Below are 22,672 nucleotides of genomic sequence, written 5' to 3'. Positions count from 1 at the left end.
AATTGTTAAATTATTAGCAACAACGACTTCCTCATTTTTAAATAAATGCAATTGTCCATTTGGTCATTCCTTGGGTGTGGAGCCAGTCAGGAATAAATAATAATAATTCTGCAGCGAAGTGGTGAACTAGGATAAGTGCAAAAATGAAACTTTGTCATGAGAATTCAGCAATTTGACCACGTTCGAGGGAACTTCCGATTCAAGCAATGGAAAATTTTTCAAAACAATTGTATTTATCCTAGTTTACCACTTCTCATTTCAAACGGAATTACAAACTGAATCTCCGGAAAAATTCATGATTTAACATTACAAAACCTTTCTCCCGTTGCTAATAGCTTCCCAGAGCCCACGTGAATGCCGATGTTTTTTTTCCCAAAAGAAAAATTCAATGATTACAATGCCATAAGCTCATTTAGCAAAAACGCGGTAAAAAATCCGTGAAAATTGACGATTTAATAGATCCGATCAATTAGCCCCTCATGTATAGATATTCCCAATTTTTATTTTTTTCCTCATTGAAGTAGTTTTGAAAAAAATTGCGAGCTAATAAAAAACATTTGCTAGTTAGTACTTTTTTTAAAATAAATTTTTGAAAAATCACCTCTGAAAACACCTTTTCAAAAATTTATTTTAAAAAAAGTACTAACTAGCAAATGTTTTTTATTAGCTCGCAATTTTTTTCAAAACTACTTCAATGAGGAAAAAAATAAAAATTTGGAATATCTATACATGAGGGGCTAATTGATCGGATCTGATTTAATCCCGCCTCAATTGACGAAAATAATCCCGCCATCTGTCAGCGTGCCGCTGCACTAAAAATTTATACTGTTCACCCGGGAGTGTGTCCCCAAATTTCCGCGCCCATCTGTTCCACCGGGAGGACTAATGCTGCTCGCCTCTATCTTTGAGTGAGGATGTAACCATAACGAATAGAAAAAGAAGATCTGTTCCACCGCCCTCCGTACTACCGTCATTTTCCCCAGAACGGATTCAAAACGGAATGCCTCTCCCCTCATTATCATCCAATTTCTTAATTGCCCCCCGACAAAACCAGAAAATTAGAAAAAGACGGGGTTCCAGCGCCGTGGGCGCATCCAGAAATCAAAAGTCCCGGTCGAGACGCCCGCGCGACCGTTGAAAGCGCCCCTGAGCGCCACCGTCGCCCCCCGAAAGAGCGAATTCGGCCTCGTCATTGGTCCCTCGCGACCACTGAGCTCCACCACTCCTGGGCGATCGACCTTGACGGGGTTATTCTAGACTCCCGGAGGAAGCGGACTCTCTCGCTGTCGCGTTCGTCCATCCCGCAACGGCGTGTGTGAGAAAAAAAGACGGGTTTAAAACGTTAAAAGAGCGAGACGCCTTGTAGGCGAGTGCGAGGCAACGAAAGAGGAGAACAAGTAGACAAGGCAAAGAGACAACGAGTTAAGTGTGTTAATCGTGCATTCCGGGGATTACCGCAGGATCTGGATAATAATTTAAACACATAAGTAAGAAATCCACAAACGTGGAGGCTTTTCACTGGTTAACGGGGTCGTATGCCACATTTTTCTCTCGGTTTTGTCGACCATTGTCGTCCTTGTTGCGCGCGTAATGGCCGTCGTTGGGTTTGTTGACGCCGCACCGTGCAACCACACTTATTTTGCAGAAATTTAAATGTCGATTCGGCCCTTGAGGTCCCATCCGTCCCCCGTTCAATCGCATTTTCGAGGGGTTTGCCCCCCCCCTTGACGCTCCCGCGTCCCTCGTCACTCGCGCTTTTTTGGGGGGTGATAACACTGTTTATGAACGGAGGGAATCGAGGCGACGTGGAGTGAGAAAAAGGGAGATAGAAGCCGCAGGAACCACTGCACCTACATGAATTCAGAACCCCCGAGCTCAGGATCCAACGATTTTTTGGGGTTCGGTCGCCACAAACTGCGGGATTTTAATAGAGAAATACGTTTTTTGGGTCATGGGACAGTAATTTCCACCGCCGAATCGGGCTTTCACGGGCGGCCGACCTTTGGTCGACTTGCGTCCTGCAATTTGCAAATTTTTTTACACATTTTTTTGCCTTTTTTTGTGCCGCTCTCTCAGGGGTGATTATCACGGGGAATATCGTTCGGGGATTGTGGCGGAATTGAGGAGGGCTTGGGAAGAGGTTCGAAATATCGTGTGACTGTGCCACAGTTACGACTACCGCCGCCGTCATGGCAACTCCACGATCATCCGGGTGTACCAAGCCGGACATGGAGATCGTAAAAGCTTCGTAGAAGTTATCACATGTGAGTAATCAACAAAGTTTTATTCCCTTTTTTAAACCTCGAGTCACAGATCTCATTTTTCGTTTTTTTTTTTTTTTTTTTTTTTTTTTTTTTTTTTTTTTTTTTTTTTTTTTTTTTTTTTTTTTTTTTTTTTTTTTTTTTTTTTTTTTTTTTTTTTTTTTTTTTTTTTTTTTTTTTTTTTTTTTTTTTTTTTTTTTTTTTTTTTTTTTTTTTTTTTTTTTTTTTTTTTTTTTTTTTTTTTTTTTTTTTTTTTTTTTTTTTTTTTTTNGAGGAAAAAATGTTTTCGGCGGTTTTTGCCGCTGGGTCGCGCCTCTCTCGCGTGTGGGACCGATGATTTTTTTTTCACCTCATGATGATTTTTTTTTTAATTTTTTTTTGTGCCTTTGGAACCTGCGGCGTGGCTTTTGATCAGGGGGAGGGATTTTTCGGGGGAATTTAGCACATTTTTTATGATTATTTTCATGTGGTATCTGTCCTTTGTCCTGTGTCGTAGCCCTCATCAGAGCATTATGATAAGTAAAAGTGAATTGAGGGGATTGAAAAGTCAAATGAGTTAAATAACAGTTTGACAAATGATTAATAATGCATCATTATGTGCTGTAGAGTTAGTCCCAATGACGAGTGACAAAATTGAGAAGAGAATTTTTATAATTTCTTTTTTTATTTTGTATAATTGATGTCCATTGATTGCGCAGGATCAAAGGCAGCGCATCAATGGCCCTAGAATCAAATGGTAACAACGTGGTCTGGTTGAACGCAACCCGTCCTGATCAAATACAGCAGGTATGCGCCTCGCGCCCGAGCAAAAACATGAACAAAAGCCATTGCATCCCTAATACTGTGAATTGTTTTGTATATACATTTGTTTTTTTTTTTCAATCTTCTGTTGTTTTGAGGAAAATGAACAGTCATTGACCGGCAATAACTCAAGATCGGCAGGGGGAAATCGAACGATTTTTTTTCATTTCGGAAGTGTTTTTTTGTACTTTGAGGATATCCAAGTTTTTTTTTAATTTGGGTACAAATCACACTACAGATTCAACTATTTTCAATCATCAAATTTGGCAATTAAATTGCGTCAGAAAAATTTGACAAAACTTTGAATATTCAGCGTCGTTAAAATTACATTTTGCACAGAGTTATTATTTTTTCAAACATTTGCTTGTTGATGAATAAATCATTGAAATTGTTCAAATTTTGGGAAATATTATTTTTTTACGCATGAAATCGATTTCTGGTAAAATTCTGAAAATGAAGAAATTTCTTAGGATTTCGGACAAATAATTTTGCGGTGGGAAATTGATTGTTTATAAATTATTTATAGCACATGTCCTTAATTTTCAAAAACTTAATTTGCAAAATTATTTCGTTAAGCTACCCTCAAACATGAACTTTATAATTTTTTTTCATCAAGAGGATGAGGTAAAATGGATCTTGTTAAATGGTCCATATCTCTGGACCAAACGATCCAATTTGAATAAATCAAGAGTAATTTTGAAATCTGAAAAAAAACCTTCTCAATTGAAAAAAAAACTTCGTTGATCTTGAGTAATTGATGATTAAAAACGGCTCATTTTACTCTTCTCCCCTAATTCATCTTGACCATCAAAATCGAATTCAAAAACTGTCTCTATGGCTAGACGAAGAACAATGCAACAGAAAAAGACGGAGTCCAGACAAAAAAGCCCAATAAAATGTAGATTATACATAACGAAGGGACGATCACCTACAGAATCTGCCAGAATCCCACTCTAGGAGTAAATTAAAAAAAAAAAATTATTAGTAGAACTAATGGATCAGCAACGAAGTAATGAACATTAATTTGTGCAGCACGTTGGGAAAGACGACCCACTGCGGATCGAATCCACCGAGGATCAGAGCCACCTGCAGCAGACACAGCATCACAGATACCAGCGCAATCTCATTAAGATACCGAACCAACAGAGTCAACAGGTCGATCAGCCAGTAAAGTGTTCCATGTTTACTCAAACGGAGCAAACTAATAGTTTTACACAAACTGAACAAAGCAACTCTGGTTACGCTGAGCAGCGTCAGGTAATGTAATTTATTTTGATTTCGGTGGGGAATATATCAGGGGTTGAGAGTCAATTTAAAAGAGATGGGGAAATTTTTGGAGGGAATTTTTTCAAGAGCTAACGAATGAAAGAATACAAGAAACAAAAAACAAATGAAACAAATTCACTCGATTCTGACGGGAGTTTTTAATTAATGTCTTTGAACTAAGGTATGTTGAAGAATTGTTGCAAGAATTTCATTTATGGAATGGAATCAGAACTACAAAGAACGTTTTTATAAAAAAATTTCTGTCTCTCAAATTCCGAGATATTTAGAAACAAAAAAAAAAAACAAAAAAGGAATCATAAACAAGATTGACTTGAGTCAACCCAACCTCAAGAATATCTCTAGAATTACAGAAGAAATTTCGGTTGGAATTCTTCAAATCTAAGAGAAGTTGAGAAATCTTCATCAGGGATTTTCTTAGAAAGAGAAAGGAGAGCCACAAAAATGAATTTATAAAAATTTCGCTCTGGAATCGAAACAAAATTGATCTCAATCCTCTTAACTTTGAGGTGTGTTGTTGATAAAAATCTTGAAATCAGGGTGATTTCAACTTAATTTTTTTTCTTCATTTCTCTTCATATTAAGCAAATTATATCGTACCACTTCTCCTTTTGATGTCTTTTAGAATGTGCAATAAAATTAAAATTGACCGATTGATTATTAAAATTTCCAGCCCCAACAGCAGGCGACAATGTTCGATCCTCAGCAAATACAGCAACAGCAGCCGGCTCAGGGACAGCAATCCCAGCAGCAGGGCCAGCAGATGCAGTACGTAACAGAAAAAAAAGAGGAGAAAACCCAGCAACAGGCAACAACAGCTGAATTTCCCTTCTATTACAATGTCAATATGCTGCAGAAGGTACAAACAAATACAGTTAGCACGATTGGTGCTATAACAACAGATGACAAAGGCTGTTATCGTTTCGATGTACAACCTGTTGGTTACAATACACTGCTGAATCAAATGAGTCTGGCAGCAGCGACAAATGCTGCAACATTCAAGTGTGACATTTGTGGATTGGTGTTTGGCCATTTAAGTCTGCTTAATCATCACAAGAGACTTCACAATTCTACACCGAGTAATCTGCAACAACCTCAGCAGGTTGTCGTGCAAGCACCGACAACTGTCACTGTTGCAACAACACCTGAGAGACCGTACACTTGTGATGCTTGTGGTGCTTGTTTTGCATTACCTGGAGAATTGAAGAGTCACAAGACTAATATGCATCAGAAACCTAAAGTCCAAGTGTGCGAGGAGTGCGGGAGTGAAGATCCCTGTGAACATCATCCGACTAAAGTTAAAAAGAGTGAGTTGTCATAATTTATTACATTAATTGATTGAGATTTACATCACTGAACCCATTTTTTGGATTAAGTGATCAAAATATGGGAATTTCACATCCAAAATATGAATATTTCACGTCCGATATGACAATTGTTGAATAATAATTACGATAAAAAATCAAAACCCCATTTTTTAGATGCAATTTTATGTGAATGGTTTAAAATTCACGTGAAATGAAAAGTGAAATTGAATCTAGATTATTACTAAATAACAAAAAATACAAAATTATGAAATGAATTGTCTTCAATCACATCGATTCTTTGAATATCATTCCCAATGTTCGTTATTAATTTTAATTTTCTTCATTTAGCAATCAAGCCTGGCCATCATCCTGTTAAACGAAGGGGCGTGACTAGTGTAACCAAGTGCCACAAGTGCAATGGAACGGGAATCATTTTCATTGGTAGGTTTAACTCTCACTCATTTAGGGAAATAAATATGGAAAAATGTTACATCCATGAATTCAAGCAATTTTCCCGTTATAAAATCATAAAAATGAGAGTGACATTTTTTCACATAATATTATCAATGCATCCACCTTTCCATCATATTGTCATTTCATTGCTGTCATGATCGTACATCGGGTGATGTACGATAGGTAAAGACGACGAAAAACTAGATTCTGGACTGAGTTCCCTAGCGAAGTGTAGCGGCTGCAAGGCAACAGGCCGCATCATCATAGGAAGTAAGTCGGACAAAATCACAGCCAAGGAATCGGGGGGATTTCAATCGTGAATTTTTTTTTCCATCATCATTCATTACTCGGTGTTGCATTCGATAAAGAAATCCCCCTGGTTTTAGATGATGACAGTTCTGATTTAACTTCTATTTGTTGTTGAATTCCCCTGTTCTGTCGTCTCGTTTAGAATTAATTTCACCTCTACTTGTTATGGTACAATTTTTTAATCTCAATTACTGAACAACTCATCAGTTTAATTAATTAATTGATTCATTAGTACATTCATTTATCGCTGCATTGTAATACATGATATTATTTATGCAGAAGAGCTTCTGCTGTACATTGAATTAAATAATCCTATTCTAAAATAATGACAAAATAATACAGTAATGCAGAATTTCATTCGCAAAACTTTAGGTAATGCATCAAGCATTAATTCCTAACTAATATTTTATTCAATGATTGCTATAGTCGATCACCTTCACATCATTTAGATGGTAAATCTACATATAAACATCTTGCAATCACTAATAATCATTGCATAATAATTCATCAAAATCGAATGGAAAAATCTTTTAATAAATAGGAATTTATGCAAGATTTGAATTTATCAACAGTTCAGCCAATTAAACGTAAAATTAATCGCTGAAAACTGACCACACGATAAGAAAATTAAATAAAATAGATTAATTGAAATTGAATGGAAATAAATATGACATAGGATTTAAAACATGAAACAATAACAATTAATGTTGCGATGAAATTCACCAGTAACATTACAAACTTTTTCAGTTCAACTGTAAGTAGAGGTGATGCCTTTCAGCCGTAGTCCATCATCTTGAGAAATTCACCAAAAACAGAACATTCGATAAACTTTTTCAATAACTTCTATATAAAATAAACTCATGCATGTTCCTGTAGTGATACTAGTGTTGAATCATTGACTGAAGTAGCCAAAAATATCCCTTGACCATAAAAATGAAGTATAGAACTGTCGGCATCTAAATATAAGGACGATAAAGCGGAACAAAATCTCCCCTAAGGGACAGTTTTATAAATGTTTGAAAATTCATCTCTGCATATATTTCATTTCTACATATATTTTTTTAAATCATCAATTAACATTCATCAAAGCACGGGCCACAGACTAGCACAATCCAATGAGACTCGAAATTTTCTCAGTTTCAATGATAAAAGCCTCATGATTGATATCACGTTATTGAGAAGAAAATTCATATTAATGATATTTGTAGAACTGGCCCTTGAGGAAAATTAACACTTCGGTCCCATTTATCATTGCAGGCGGCAAGCAAAACCAGAACCAGCCGGAGAAGCCATTTCACTGTAACGTTTGTGATGGAACATTTTCACGCTACTCATCGCTCTGGTCACACAAGAGACTCCACTCTGGGGATAAACCGTTCAAGTGCGAAGTCTGTGGTTTGGCCTTTGCGAAGGGTACGTACAACACTTTATTATTGGGGGATCATTGAAAAAAGAGGATTAACGATGCATTTTCAACGATGAAATTTGCTAATTGTATTGCGTGTGAAAAATTTTAATGAATTTATGAGTTATTCGCCTCTTTAAAATTACATTTTGCAAATTTTTCATCCATTTTAATAATTTTTTTGGAACAGTTGACTTCCCAAACGTTTTCAACATTTTTGAAAGTTTTATGTTTTTTAAGTTTGATGAAATAATTGTTAATAAATGTTAATTTAGGGTCATATAGAGTTTTGATATTCAATTGTAAATGTTGTTTTCTTTAATTGGATGAATTCATTTGTGCATTCAATCTTTTCAATGCATCCACTGATTTAAATTTCCATTAATCGCAAATTTTATGTTTGAAAATGGAGTTGTAATCAACTGGAAAGCATCTCCAGAGTAATAAAAATATTGATAAGCCACCCTTGTCATGATGAACAGTTATTCATAATTAAAATTGACATTTCAGCTGCTTACTTGAAGAATCATGGACGCGTGCACACTGGTGAAAAACCATTCAAGTGTAGCGTATGTGGTATGCAATTTTCGCAGAGTCCACACTTGAAGAATCACGAGCGCATACACTCGGGCGAGCGTCCATATCAGTGCGAAGTTTGTGAGAAAACATTTGCGAGACACTCGACACTGTGGAATCATCGTAGAATTCATACTGGTGAAAAGCCGTACAGGTGTAATACTTGTGGTTCGGCTTTTAATCAGGCGACTCACTTAAAGAACCACGCTAAAGTGCATACCGGTGAAAAACCGCATAGGTAATGTCAATTACAAATTGGAGAAGTCATCAAATGATTAAGTTAATTATTTTTCTCAATTTTTGGGAATTGATGAGTTGCTTTAACTCATTAATTTCATGAACTTTTCATTATGAAATTCTTCAAACTCTCGGGAATGGCCCAGACATGATATAATCCCAGGGCAATAGTATAGAATCTTACAGAATTAAAAAACAAATCGGGAATCTCAACCAAGTTAAGAAAACTTATGAATTCCGTGAAATCTTCGTTCAGAGCATTTCGGGAATTATTTTGCACAGCTACCTCCCTAATTTCTCTAATTAATCCCGAACTCATTTATCCAAAAATCATCCATTGACAGTAATCATTCAATTGGCCTAACCGACCTCTTTAATTTCTTCCAGATGCGACATTTGTGAAATAGGTTTTTCGGATCGTTTTGCCCTGAAACGTCACCGTGCAATTCACGAAAAGTACGGACAAACAGCGAGAAATCAGAATGCCAACAGTGCGAGTAACTCGCAGCAGCCAAATACGAGTAATCCCCAGCAGCAGCAACAGCCCAACACGAGTAATCCCCAGCAGTCACAACAGGCCCAACAGCAGCCCCAGCCACAACAGCAGACCCAGCCAGGCCAGCCCCAAGTAGTTGTTGTAAATGCAACGACACCAGTAACTGTCAGCCAGGGCCAGGGACAGGCAGTAATGCTGGACGAGGTATACAAATGCCAAGTTACTTTTCCAGAGCCTAAATGATTTGACAGTTGAGAAGAGGACACATGCCAAATGCTGTGCTGAATAATTAACCAGAGAGTTTCTTATCTTTATCCTTCGTCACAAGGAAACAACATTTCGGGAGATACTATTTTTCATTATTCCGTTTCTCTCCTTTTTCCCTTTGTTTTTCGTCATTCATCATCTCACGATGGTGTGTGTTGTATCTGTGAAACAAGGTTCAACTTGTTTGAATAATGAATAATTTTTAACTACCTGTGCCGACGATAGACATTTTTTAAAATACGCTTTACACAAATTAATGAGAAAATTAATGATAACGATTATTGATGAAAAAATAAGTAACACACAGTTTGTTCGTCAGTTGAAAGCGTAGTGGTGATTCGAATTGAATAATGAACAATTTATTAATGATAAATAATTGATACTGCAAGGAACGATAATGAGTATCGAACAGGCAGACTAATCTGTTTTATAATTTTAAGGCCGAATACTATATTACAAATATCAGTTATATACTATAGAGAGAATAGTTTGTAATGGTGAATAGCTGATTAGAGTAATTATACGTATAAAACTTCGATACATTATTTTCATTTTCCTTTCAAACAATTGTAAACAGAGCGATTGTCACTGATCGTTAAAATTATGTCCAATTAAAATTTTCTTATTTCATGTAACTAGCATTCGCTTTAATCACTAATTCGCAATGAGAAAGATTGTTGAGACAATGTTTGTAATGATTATTGATTGATTATATAATTTTATTTTCTTAGTGAGTGTCTCGATAGACGGGAAAATGATGAAAATAAGTACATGATGCTTTCAAAATCACTTTGTGGCGTGAATGAAAAAAATGTGGTGCAGCTTATTTCGAATTAAAGAGGAGGGAAATGTCAATTGGCTTGAGTCTGATGATCTTTAAAGTCTAAGATTTTTAAAAATGGACCCTTAATCGACTCGTGACAACGGGGTTTTCCTTTTTTCACATCACGATGCACCTGTTACAATCAATAGTCTGTTCGTCTTCGCTGTATTCCCCCTCACCAGTCAGTAATTAGCATGAGTCAAAATTCCCTGTTGTTTCTTCTTCCTTGGTCGCTTTAGCGATGTAGAATTTTCGTTTTCTCTAGAATTTAAAGCAATGTTCATTTGTAAATTAACGTTTATTGTAAAACTGTTACGTTATATTTCTCTCTGAACGTAAATACGGTCATAATACCTGCTACAGTATTTCGGATTAGATTAGATACAATTTATCTATCAATGTTTCTGCACATTTTATTCAGCCTAACTCAAAACGTCGAATCAGTTTGCAAAAAGAAGAACTAAAAAAATCTCAAGTGAATTTATTATTGTGATTTAGTGGGCACCTGAAGCAGCAAAGTGGAGTTCCAGAGGCTGAATTGACACGCTTTTTATCCTTAATTTTCACACTTTTCTTTTCTACTCATTATTATGTTGACTACGTTCAATGACAAGAGAAGTTTATATCACTATTGAAACAACATGTGAATAGTTATTAGTGGTAGGTCAGGGACTGCATTATGTTCAAAAAAATTTGTCTCGTTTTCGTCGATATTTGTTATTCACTCATCGTCAGTCTCACGTTATTAAATTCCACGTGTAAATATCTGTGAATTTCTTCTTAATTATCCAGTAATGTTAATGAATTGTCTTCCTACAATTGCATAAGATACACCTGACCTGCCAAATTCACGAGATAATGTTGAATTTTCATCATTGACACCAACTATTTTCAGGCCAATAGTGGTGACCATTCGTTTGCCAATTTTTCTTTTTCACACGAAAATGTTGATTTTTGATTTATCAGTCAGTGAAATGAAGGTGAATGTGAGACGACAAAGTATTTGTCCTGTACAATATACTCAGTGAATCATGGGGGGGATTGAAATCCTGGTCCCTGGATGCCAATCGGGATGCTTAGACTAACAGATGTTCTTTCATTTACCCTCTTTAATTATTTGTGGTGAACCGTTAACTATATTGTACAGCGTACAAACTCAGATGTACCTATGATAATGAAGAAAAAAACAATTAGCCTAAGTTTAGAATTAATTGAATTCTCTGGCATCACGGATAGTGTTTAAATATTTTTTATTGGCAAGAGATGAAATAATGATAAATGAAGTGAATGAATAAAGTAACATGTGCAAGGATTTCTTTGCAAGCACTATCCAAGCTGATTTATTTTTGCGATACCGAAAGTCGATTTTTATTCCCAGAATTTGTATGTAAAAATGATATATATATTATAAATACATTATGACTATTGTTTCCTCTTATGTTGATTCTTCAGGCAAGTCTTGACTTACAATTGTACATGTTAATTGCAGTGAGGTGGTTATTAGTTGGAGGTGATTGATGCATTAGTCGAACAACATGAGTCATTCATTGATAGTATGTCACCTCACAGTCTGTTCAGCTCTGTGTGTCCAACTGTACACGATTGAAAATTTTTGTATGAAAAAAAATGAGAACAGCGTGTAACGTCTAGATTTATTTACTGTCGATATGAATAATTAGGAGTTACGGGGAGATGTTGCGTTGCAGGCGAATGAGAGCAAGTAACATGCGATCCAAGTAGCGCACGATATATACGAAATTAGGTATTAATAAATATGTCTCGAGGGACATTTCAATTTTTTAAATCATGTGTTTGTTGATTCTGCCAATCTTTGATTGTATTTTTTTACATGTTTCAATACTGTAGACTTCGAGAATTGGGGATTCAATCAGGTAAGGAGATGTTAATTTTTGTATTTTTTATTTTTTATTAAAAAATTTTTGTTTTCGTCTTTATTTTCTCAATTTTTATTCTGAGAAAGATCTGAAAAAAATCAGGAATATTGAGTGGTATTCTAATTAAGTGTTGCACAGAATTATCATTTTTTTAACATTTTTTTTAACATTAAATCCATTTTAATAAATTTGTTACGATTTCGAACAAATGATTTTTATGGGGGAAAATTGGTTGCTTATAAATTATTGATAAAAAATACTCGTTATTTTAAAACATTGCAATTTTTTAATTATTTTATTAATCTTCCTGCAGAATAGTCAGTGGAATCAAAAAAATTTCACAGATTTCCGTCAGAAATAGAGAAACTTTTAATGAAGTAACTAAATTTCATTAAATTAAATATAAATTTAATAAAATCCCGAACTTTTTCCAATTTTTAGTTCTACTCAAAATACGTGTTTTGATTATCATAATCTACGAAAACAAAAACGGGGAAAAAATTGGATGGAGTAATTTATTTCAGTAAATTATAGTACAAAATAATTTGAAACAAATTCAGAATCAGAAAAACCTAATAAAATATATGATCCATATAAATAAATATATCGCAAAAAACCTTTTATTTATTGTTTATAAATAGTATCTGTGAATTTCAGAAAGGGAAATATTCCTGCAATAATTAAAAAGATGTTTTTTTCCTGAAAATTTAAATTCTTTACAATTTACTTCAACTTAAAATTAAATTTCGTTTAGTTACGAAGATTAAAATGTCCATTTAATGCTACTTTCCCTCGAAAATTAACACCTAACGTTCAATTTTGCGCTTTTAAGGGTTAACAGAATGCCCTTAATTTTCCAAATTTTTGAACAAATTTCCTGCCCAAAGTTATCGATATTTTTACAAATCAAAGCACATTAATAAAGATCAATGTGCTTTGGGTTCGAAAAATACTAATAACTTTGAGCAGGAAATTACCGAAATCATTTGAACTTTGAACTTCCCGCTTCTCAGCGAAAGCCACCTGCCGGTGAAATAATGAAAACCTGAAATGTACGCGACTGCGCTTTTCAGTGTTCATGTCATGCCGTACTCCGTAGGTCGCTTCTGACTTGCGGGTCATACAATGATAAATTTGATCAAATTATCCGAGATACCTCAAACTATTGAAATTGACAATGATAAACATTTGAAATACTGACGCCGCCTGCTGTTGAAACAATCGAGGTATGACAAGAGTTAATCCTTATCAATTTCTCCAATTGGGAAAATCAATACGTCGATATTAGTTCGCATCAGTGTTCGCATGACATTTGTTTATTTTGATTACTTACATCGTGGTAGAATTCATGTAAAGCATTGAGAATAATGCCCGAGGTAGTGAATTATTGCGAGAAGGGGTACATCATTTTTGGATCGGTCGGAATTTTAATCAGTGATGTAGCATTTTGGGGTCTTCTCATTGGGCCCTTGGTTATGCGACACCAGAGTCGTAAAGTCATGAAGTAGATTATTTCCACGACTGAGAGAAAACTGAAACCCATGAAGAGACCGAGAAGTCCTCCAATATTTGCTGGAGGAATGAAAACAAAGTCGTGAATTTAGTGATTACATCGCAGGGAAAAATGTTAATAAATCGAGATTTTGCGGGGCAGCGTCGTTTTTTCATTTTTTTTTCTCAATTTTTATTCCAATTACACTCGATGTAATCATATTTCCATTAAATTTTTAATGTTATTTCAAGATAAATCAAAATGTTGAAGAAGAATTTTGAGGATTCAATCATCTTCATTAAATTTTTAATATTTTAAAAACAAAATAATTAATAAGTAGGGGAGGTTGGGGTAAAACGGACACTTTTGACTTTTTTAAAAATGTTAGTGAGGGATTGGAATGTTGATGAAATTCAATAATTTTTTTCAATACAAAGAACAAGTTTTTCCCTTTGAGACGAGCCTAAACTGAGCTCAATTGATAAATTTGTTTCTGAGTTATGAATAATTTTAAAAAAGTCTGAAGTGTCCATTTTACCCCACCCTCCCCTAAGTACAATAATTAATAAACTTTCACTACTGAGAGAAAACAAAGTCGTGGATTCGGTGATTTCATCACACGTAGAATTGTGAATAAATCGTCATTTTACGGGTAAAATTTCCAGAAATATTTTAGCGAAAATAATTGAACTTACATAGGAATTCAATAAATCCGAACAGCTCGCTCTTCACTAAATTCGGGAATTGAGATTCGACGAAGTAGAGGTGAACCACAGCCATATTTTCCCTGAATTCATGCAACAAAATCAACGCATTTTCAAGGGAATGCACGGAGAATTGACGAGGGTAGTTGATTGATAATTACGTGAAGTATTTCTGGTCCGTGTTATTGAGGTACAGTTCATCGACGATGAACGCGTTAGACAGTTTACTCTGCGATATCTGGGTCTCATAGTTAGTCTCGAAACATGCTGGCCAGCAGTTACAACTGGGCCTGTACACAGTTATCAATCCATTCAGTAGCGAAGTGGTAAAACACGTTTTAAGTCAACTGATCTCCCCGTTGAGTTTTCGAGGAATATTTCCAAATCTAAGGGAGATAGCGAAATTTTCGTAATTACATTTGTTGTAGCACTCAATCGGCTCTACAAAAAAGGCTATAACAAAAATTTTGCTATCTCCCTTAGATTCTGAGATATTCATTGAAAACTGGTCAATAGTCAAAATTGAATTGCACCGTTTTACCACCTCCCTACTGAATTCATGTACGAAAAAAATTCACAGAAAAATCTCACGAATTCTATAAAAAAAATTTTCTGGACTTTTCTACTGGATTTCTAAATTGAAAATTCGAAAATTTTCTCTATTGGAAATTTTTTTTCAATGGAATTGTTTAATGGGAAATATTCCACAGAAGAAATCAATAGAATTCGAGTTTTTTAATGCAAAGTGTAGAAATTCCTCGGCTCAAATTTTTTTGTGTGACTTTTTAAATGGAAAAATAGAGTGGGAAAAATTTAGAAAACTCATGTCGAGGAATTCCTATAGAAAAATTTGTATAGAAAGATGAAATTCAATAGAAATTCAATGGAATTGCCTATCGAATTCGCTAGGGTTTTCTATGAAATTTTTACATTAACGTATGAAAATCCTCTGATAATTTTCCTGTGGAAATTTCAATGTAAAGATTTCATAGACAACTGGGACATTCTCTGCATGAATTTTCCTATGAGAATCCTTGGGAATTTCAAGTGCATAAATTTTTATATCTTTCTTCTACTTACGATTCTGAGCGATTGAGCCTGTCTAAAGCCTCTTCATCATCATAAAGATTATTTTCCATGAGCAGTCTAGCATCCCTCGCACATTTATCATCTTTCTTACCACAAATAGGAGTATTCGCTGATTCTTCAATGCAACAATAAAATGACAACTTTAAAGGAGTTCTCACAACCTCTCACAAATTACACAATTTAATACAGAAAACCTTACGCTTTCCTCCAGAAATTCAGCTGAATTCCTACTAAAATTCTATTGAATTCTTGAGCAAAAATTTTTCCCGCTATATTTTTTTTCTCACAACAAAATCCACGAAAAAAAACGTAAAATTGATTCTACAAAAATTCTTACACAAAAAACCCCACAGAACAAATTATATAGAAGAATCAACATCTCCAGAATTTTTCTATAAACAAATATCCATTTAAAATACGCGACAGAGATGCGTAATTTTCAATAGAATTGGCGTAAAAAACAAATGGAATTTTTCAACAGAATCCCAATAATCTCGTCATACAGTTCCAATCGAAATTCAATAAAATTTCTTGGAGAAAGCACTAGTATTTTCTATTAAGGCTCGGGTGGATTATTTTTCTCACGTGATCTTGATTGTTTTTTTATTTTGATAATCTCAAATGATCCCCAATTGCTGTTCAGTTTTCCATAGCCCTGGAGTCTCCAAAAATTACGATTGCACAATCAAAAAACGTTGAAAAAATGCTGAACATTTTCAAAAAGCGTTTGTGAATAATATTGGGGAGTAAAGCCAATAGGGAGGGAATTGCTAATTAATAATTTGCTGTATCTAATGGCTGTCAGATCGTCAGTTACTACGATAAATTATCCATTCACTATTTCCTCTCTATCGAACTTATTTCTTAATCTTGATTAAAACCGCTTTTTGAAAATGTTCAGTTTTATAATACTTTCATGAAGAACTATAATCCGTGCGGGTCTTAAATTTTCTGTCAATTTTCCAACTTTTTTCAAAGAAATTCAATTCTCGCTTGAATTCAGTAGCGAAGTGGTAAAAGGGTATAAGTCATTTGTGACTATTGGCCAGTTTTCAATGAATATCTCGGAATCTAACGGAGATAGCAAATTTTTTGTTATAACCTTTTTCGTAGAGCCGATTGAGAGCTACAACAAATGTAATCACGAAAATTTCGCTATCTTCGTTAGATTCGGAAATATTCTGCAAAAACTCAACTGGGAGATAAGTCGACTTGAACCGTTTACTTCGCTACTGAATTCAACCCTCAAGTTCTACTTTTCTACGCACTTGGCATGTAATACTGCACACAATGACACTGACTCTGGGTGAAATTGGCCTCACACTCCAGAAGACAATTCCTCTCAGTGTAAGTTCGATAATACTTGAGCTTTCGTTCAGTAGTGAAATAACACTTCCTCTTCTTCCTCGGTAACGACAGAATCGACCAGCTGGCGGATGATATCCTCGGTGTGATAATCACATTGGTCTCGACCCCGGGACTTATCGCAAGACTGAAGTCTGCGATTTTCGGGGTCTCAATGGGACTGTGAAGAAGTAGTTTGAAGCCAACACTGGCTGTTGATGAGCAGTAATACTGCTTAAGTTTAGCATCCAGCACTATCGTTAATCCCAGATATCTTCCAGCACCGTAGGGCCTCCAGGGCTGTGTGTCTGGAGCTACTGATGTGTTGTAGCCACTCTCCGGCTTCCAATCAATCGTTTCGAAGTCGTATTTTATGTTCAAGTCGTTCCACTCCAGTCTTGGGAAGACGAAATGATTTGAGTGCTCTTTCATCGAGAGTTCATCCATTCTTTTCATTTCGGTGGTGTGTACTTACGGATTGTAGAACAAATATTTTTTGTGCACAGCATTGAAATTACAGCACAAACCCTCATCGGTTAGAATTGGATTGAATATTCTATCGCATTCGGTCACGTTTTGATGCCAGAAGCAATAGCGCAGCAATTCTTCGCAGGGTTGAGAGACCTTTGAATTAATTCTTTCAGTGGATTAACATTTTTTCAGACATCGAGAGGCAAAATTATAATCTCAGGTCGCAAGTCTAGATGTTGATTTTTTTGTTCAACTTATGCTGTTGGGGTTTTTTCTATAAGATTTTTTTCTGTGTAAATTTGCGGAGTTTGTTTTTTTTATTTTATTGTGAGAAACTTTTTTGATTTTATTGTAATGGACAATTTTCTTTATTTCTTTTTCTTTATTTATTAATTACTCACATTGAGCATAAAACGGAGAACATTGCTCCAATCAGCGGATCCAACCACGTCATTATCCATTGAGGTATTTTGGAAATTACAGATGTCCTCAAGCAGAAGCTTCTCGACACTGTCGTTCCTGTGGCAATTCACATTGTTTGTCAATTCGTTTCCCTGTTTTATACGAATGATAATGATTGTGTTTGGTTTGTCACCCTCTGTTGATGCGATTAGCTTCCTCTCGGTTGGCATTATTCATATTGCAAACAGTTACTGATGGAAATGGAAACTCTGTCAGCGCAACAGGTTCGGGACTTATGGAAATTATTATGGGGGAATTCTGCAATTTCTGGTAGAGGTGCCAGATGAAGTAGGTGGCGGTGAGGACAGCACACACGAACGCGAGTATCCAAAAGAGCCTAGATGAAAAATCCAGTCGGATTCATTTTTTCATTTTTTAAAACTTCGAGAATTTACATTTTCACTGAAATTTCGGGAAATTTCCGCATTAAAAAATCACTATTCGATGAGAAAATGAATGGGGATGGTCAATTTTTGTTCAATTATCCAGTGAAAAGTGGGGAAATCGAAGGAAATATATTTGTGAATATCAAATTAGTAGGAAGTTCACGAAGTTGTGACCTGTTCGTCTCATTTTTTAATTAACACTTATGAGTCTACTTCAATTTTCTGTTGAACTTGAAATTTTACAAACTTGTTAGACGCCAAAGAACCTAGATAAAACCCCAATGGATCCATAAAACTTTAAAAATTTTCTGTAATTGACATTTTCACTGAAATTTCCGGAAATTTCTCCATTGAAAAATCGCAATTTCATGAAAAAATCAATGGGAATTGTAAATTCCTGTTCAATTATCGATCGAAAAGTGGAAAAATATGAAAAAAATTATTCTGAATTTTCATAAGCCTCCTAGAGTCTTTAATAAATTCCACTTTTATTCTTTTATTCGATGTGAATCATAATCTGTATGTGATCAATACCCTAGTATTCCCACAACGATACCCGTAGCTTCATTACTGGAATTACCTCTCCAGCAGATGAAGACTCCTGTCCCCAACGTATTTCAACCCATGAAGACTGCTATTAGCACAATATTGTTCCGTAAATTCCAAATGCCTGAAGTTTTTCCAACAAGCCTGCAAGTGGCTACTCTTCGTAAAATATTCCCCTTTCTCATAATCCTTCCGTATTCGTGACTCTGTATTTCTCGTGATTGACGTCCCATCCAGTGTCTGGAAGTAATTTAAATTGCACTTTGTGAAAAAAATCCTCCATCAACTTTCCTGCTCATCTGGATGATTCTCAGTACCTTTTGCAAAAAACCTGGACGAAGTTTAACAGCGTCGTTTTGAACATTCCTCCAGTCCTCGAATTTCTGGGTACTTTTGTACGGATTTTGCAAGTGGACCGAGTTGATAGAGAACGGCTGGAAAGTTTCCATGGATTCTTTTCCGTCTAAAAGCCCATGGCCGTTCTTACTCTCTTCATTAAACTGATTAAGTTCAGTGCGAAAAGCACGTGCACGTCTTAAATACGTTTCTGAAGTCATTGCAGAACCGAAGATTTTTATCTCGTTCGAGTCTTTGTGAATTACATTACCGATTTTGGAGATGTGCAGGTGGTCGAGGAATATCCGTGAGGCCGTCTACGATTATTTGAGGGGAAGTTTTTGTTAAAAAGGTCCACGAGAATTTTTTGACTTTTTAAAAAATTGAAATAACGAGATTTCATGGGAAAGAAATTAATGGAATTCCCGAGTTTCTAGAGTGTTCAACAAGTCCAACATTTGATTGTTGATTTTTTTTTATCAATTAGTTTCGCTTGTTCCACATTCAACTTTATTTTTATGAGTCTCAGTCAACAGGCATCTAGTGTTTGCCACATTAAATAATTTTGGTAATATAGTTTCTGAAAGAAGAAGGATATTCAAGTACTTGAATAATTCTTCAACGTTCAAACTGTCCAAATTTGTTGTTGAACATTAGAATTTCAATTCAAGTTTAATTTTACACTAGTTTTTTGACGATTTTTAAATGATATCTAAATTTGAATGGTTTAAATTTGATTCTTCATTTTGAACCACTAGGAAATATTTTTTCAATCTCACAAAAGTGATAACTTTACGTTTTAAAGAAGAGTTGATGAAAGAATTACAAAAAATATAGAAATTTCATCTTCAGAAATTCTGACAGACAATTTTGGGTGGAAAGATGAGAAAAGCGCAGTAATTTTGTGGAATTCTTCTATAGAATCGGCCAAAAACCAATAGAGTTTTTAATAGTACACGGAGAGAAATTCTGTAGAAAATTCTAGTGCTGGCACGAGAAAAAGAGTGCAAAGTTCCAGCTTTTATTGGATGGCACGTCAGTTTTTCTCGTTTTTACGAAATGTTCACAGAAATTTCCATGAATTTAACCAGAAAAACCAGAAATTTTACTTAAACAACACTAGAATTTTTGAATAACCGGCAAATGGTGAAATCTCCACTAGAATTTTTCTCCCGAAATTCTCTCCGTGCACTGATAGAAGTATTTAGATGCTGTTAACGAGGGTTAATAATTGGGGAGCCTCGTTAATATCAACTAAATCGTTCCACCCTTTCTATCAGTGTGCATGTCAATAGTCTATTAAATTCGCCAGATTTTTCCATGGAATTTTTTTCCTGCGTTTAGTGTGGAAATCACCGAACTTGTACTTGGATATCCTAAACCCCACAGCCTTGAAAATCCTCACAAGAGAGTGTTAACGAGTTATTAAAAGAGGGGCTGAGCTGTTTACGATACAAGCCCCTTGACACTTGTGCCAGTACCTTCTCCAGAGCTTCCGTAACGATGCCAATGGGGATCGATGTTGATAGTTGACCAGTGGAGTGACATGTGTCCTTTTGCCTTATCAACAGGCCCGAGGCTTTCGTGACCACTGTATCCTTCCACCTGCTGCTGTCCACGTAGCTGGATTTTTCCACAGTCCCATTGGCTGCATCACTATCATTTTCAGATCGTAAATCAGTCGAGTTTTCCGATTCACTTGTCATTCTATTCCCCCTCAACTCGGTTATTCAATAGTTGCGACACTTCTGGGGAGGGTGCCCTCAGCGACTGAAGGCTTCACCTCACCTTCGCTGTTTTAATTTAAACTTGTGTACTAGAGCGTTTGCTCAAGATTGGGAAATTGCGATAGGGGAGATAGACAACTCGTACCCTTTATTTCATTCGTTTGGGGATTGCATGATAGGGTCAACACGAGGTAAATATTTAGAGGGGATTATCGGGGAATTTTTTAATCTCCATCCATGAAAAAATTCTAGGGGACGACCTCGCGATTTCTCTTGGAATTCTATTCTGTAAAAAAAAATTTTTTTTTGCCTCATTTCTATAGCAGATTATGCAGCTTTACCGTGTGCAAAATTTAATAGATTGTTATTTTTCTACAGAAATTCTTGAATGCAAATTTTCGAAATTTTTTCTACTGCACTTTCCCTCGTTTTTCATAATAAAATCGGAGAAAAAAAAGGCAAATTCGTGCCCAAGAATTCTTATAGAAAAAATCTCATTGGAATAAGCTGCATAGCAAAATCAATATCTACAGACATTTTTTGATGAGCAAATAACAATTTAAAAAAGCCTGGGGAAGTTGCATAATTCTTAATAGAATTTGCGCAAAGAAAGAGTAGAATTTTTCAATAGAATTCAAAAGAATTTCTCCGAAAAAGCATTAGATTTTTATAGTAAATTTTTTCATCATTTTTCTCATTGGCCCACGCTATTGCCCAGCGGTGTAGATCCATCTCGTTCCACTTCTGTAATTACGTTTTAACGAATATTTAATGCAGGAAATACTCATCGCACTTGAATCATTAGTGCAAATGTTGATCTGAAGTTGAGTGGATGTGCTGAGGTAATATTGATCCTCATACACTACAGAGGCAATTAATAGCACGAATATATGGCGACTACGTTTATTTGCCCTGCGGAATACATCAATATTCGATCACTATTCATCACAACTTGACCCTTTTTTTAAACATGACCGGCATTTTTGCTATTTAGTATTTTTGGCGTCCGCAAAAGCTCCAGATAAAATCGTGCGGAAAACATTGCGTAATGGTAAACATAAATACTTCTTCGGTGTATTCGTGACGGGCTTTAATGACGACCGCAAAATAATTACATAATAAACATCAGTGGTTATCGGTAATGCTGAAAATTTTTACATTTTTAGTCGCGTGACATTGTGATCTAGAAATGTCCCTCATTTTTTTTATATCATCAGTGGGCGAAATGTTGACAGTGTTAGTCCCTGAATGTCAATCGATTAATTACGTGGGGAAAAATGGTGGTAATGTGGACACTTTAAGGATGGACGAGTATTACAGCGAAAATGATGAAACAATTATGTAAAAATTATTAGGTAATTAATGAACTATAATAAGAAATTGTTTGACCTTTCGAAAACTTGTTATTTTTGATTATAAAGGGAAAATAACTTTTACGAAGATTTCAACGTAAACTACACATGTAAAAAATATAATATTTAATGGAAAAGCTTGCACTTTTTTCAAGAATTTCTATTGGAACTGTATAATTGTTCTAACGACGTTCTATGAGAATTCTATCGAGAAATTCGATTTATTTTTTGCCCCAATTCTGTTCAACATTATGCATTATGGATTTAAGCATTTTGCATTAAACATTGACATTATGCCGTTTTAAATGGATATTTTTTAATAGACAAACTCTGTAGCTGTTGAATTTCTCTTGAATTTTATTGCGATAAAAAAATGTAAAAAAAAAAAATCTACTGAAGTTTTTCCATCAAATGAGTCTTGACAAAATGTCAATAAACTATTATCTTTAATAGAATTGCCGCAGAAAATGAACAGAATTTTTAAATACAATTCCACTAGAAATCCAATACAATTTCTCGAGAAAAGCTCTAGGTTTTCCTATTAATTTTTTTCCCCGTTTTGTTCCAAATTCATGAAAAATTGTCATCAATAAATTGATGCATTTTCCACGTTAGAATCTTCATCAGTTCCAATCCCCCCCCCCCCCCC

At 35.2% G+C, this 22,672-nt stretch overlaps 3 protein-coding genes across 5 annotated transcripts in view; 2 read left to right on the top strand and 1 right to left on the bottom strand.

Annotated features, from left to right (window-relative positions):
• The first annotated feature begins 1,268 nt into the window (after positions 1 to 1,268).
• Positions 1,269 to 12,023, top strand: LOC107038409 (zinc finger protein 2 homolog). 3 transcript variants are annotated; one of them, XM_015257504.1, is made up of 11 exons: positions 1,269 to 1,487; positions 2,077 to 2,264; positions 2,960 to 3,047; positions 4,095 to 4,319; positions 5,020 to 5,653; positions 6,002 to 6,094; positions 6,290 to 6,376; positions 7,673 to 7,828; positions 8,331 to 8,634; positions 9,021 to 9,333; positions 10,718 to 12,023. In XM_015257504.1, coding segments are annotated over exons 2-11 (1,941 nt in total). In that variant the 5' UTR covers positions 1,269 to 1,487; positions 2,077 to 2,262; the 3' UTR covers positions 10,757 to 12,023. The 3 variants fall into 3 exon arrangements, with proteins under 3 accessions (XP_015112990.1, XP_015112992.1, XP_015112991.1); XM_015257506.1 differs by lacking the exon at positions 2,960 to 3,047 and having other exon boundaries at positions 9,021 to 12,023; XM_015257505.1 differs by lacking the exon at positions 6,290 to 6,376 and having other exon boundaries at positions 9,021 to 12,023.
• A 1,188-nt stretch (positions 12,024 to 13,211) lies between these two features.
• The window catches only part of LOC107038367, a 48,543-nt gene continuing 39,082 nt past the window's right edge, over positions 13,212 to 22,672 (top strand). The window contains exon 1 of the mRNA XM_029126128.1: positions 13,212 to 13,340. The gene's annotated coding sequence lies outside the window, so the exon portion shown is untranslated. The remainder of the gene's footprint in view (positions 13,341 to 22,672) is intronic.
• LOC107038308 (pickpocket protein 28) lies at positions 13,499 to 19,165 on the bottom strand. The gene is made up of 10 exons (XM_015257334.1): positions 18,926 to 19,165; positions 18,643 to 18,848; positions 17,810 to 18,013; positions 17,616 to 17,733; positions 17,219 to 17,367; positions 16,668 to 17,140; positions 15,391 to 15,514; positions 14,472 to 14,600; positions 14,302 to 14,393; positions 13,499 to 13,686 (listed from the first exon to the last, which is right to left on the bottom strand). Exons 1-10 carry the CDS (start codon positions 19,163 to 19,165, stop codon positions 13,499 to 13,501), a joined length of 1,923 nt encoding a protein of 640 aa, XP_015112820.1.

Source organism: Diachasma alloeum, unplaced genomic scaffold (assembly GCF_001412515.2).
Source record: "Diachasma alloeum isolate Michigan unplaced genomic scaffold, Dall2.0 Dall_scaffold_00280, whole genome shotgun sequence".
Classification (NCBI taxonomy): domain Eukaryota; kingdom Metazoa; phylum Arthropoda; class Insecta; order Hymenoptera; family Braconidae; genus Diachasma; species Diachasma alloeum.
Note: the sequence above shows the minus strand (reverse complement) of the source record. Positions and strands in the feature narration are given on the sequence as shown.

Bases quoted from the DNA above. Each gene is read 5' to 3' on its own strand.
- LOC107038409 (XM_015257504.1), top strand. The intron at 3,048-4,094 runs GTATGCGCCTCG...TAATTTGTGCAG, and splicing joins GTCCTGATCAAATACAGCAG to CACGTTGGGAAAGACGACCC. The intron at 9,334-10,717 runs GTATACAAATGC...ATTGTGATTTAG, and splicing joins AGGCAGTAATGCTGGACGAG to TGGGCACCTGAAGCAGCAAA.
- LOC107038308 (XM_015257334.1), bottom strand. From the start codon at position 19,165: ATGACTTCAGAAACGTATTTAAGACGTGCACGTGCTTTTCGCACTGAA. The intron at 17,368-17,615 runs GTGAGTAATTAA...ATTAATTCAAAG, and splicing joins TTCTCCGTTTTATGCTCAAT to GTCTCTCAACCCTGCGAAGA. The intron at 17,141-17,218 runs GTAAGTACACAC...CGTCTTCCCAAG, and splicing joins AAATATTTGTTCTACAATCC to ACTGGAGTGGAACGACTTGA.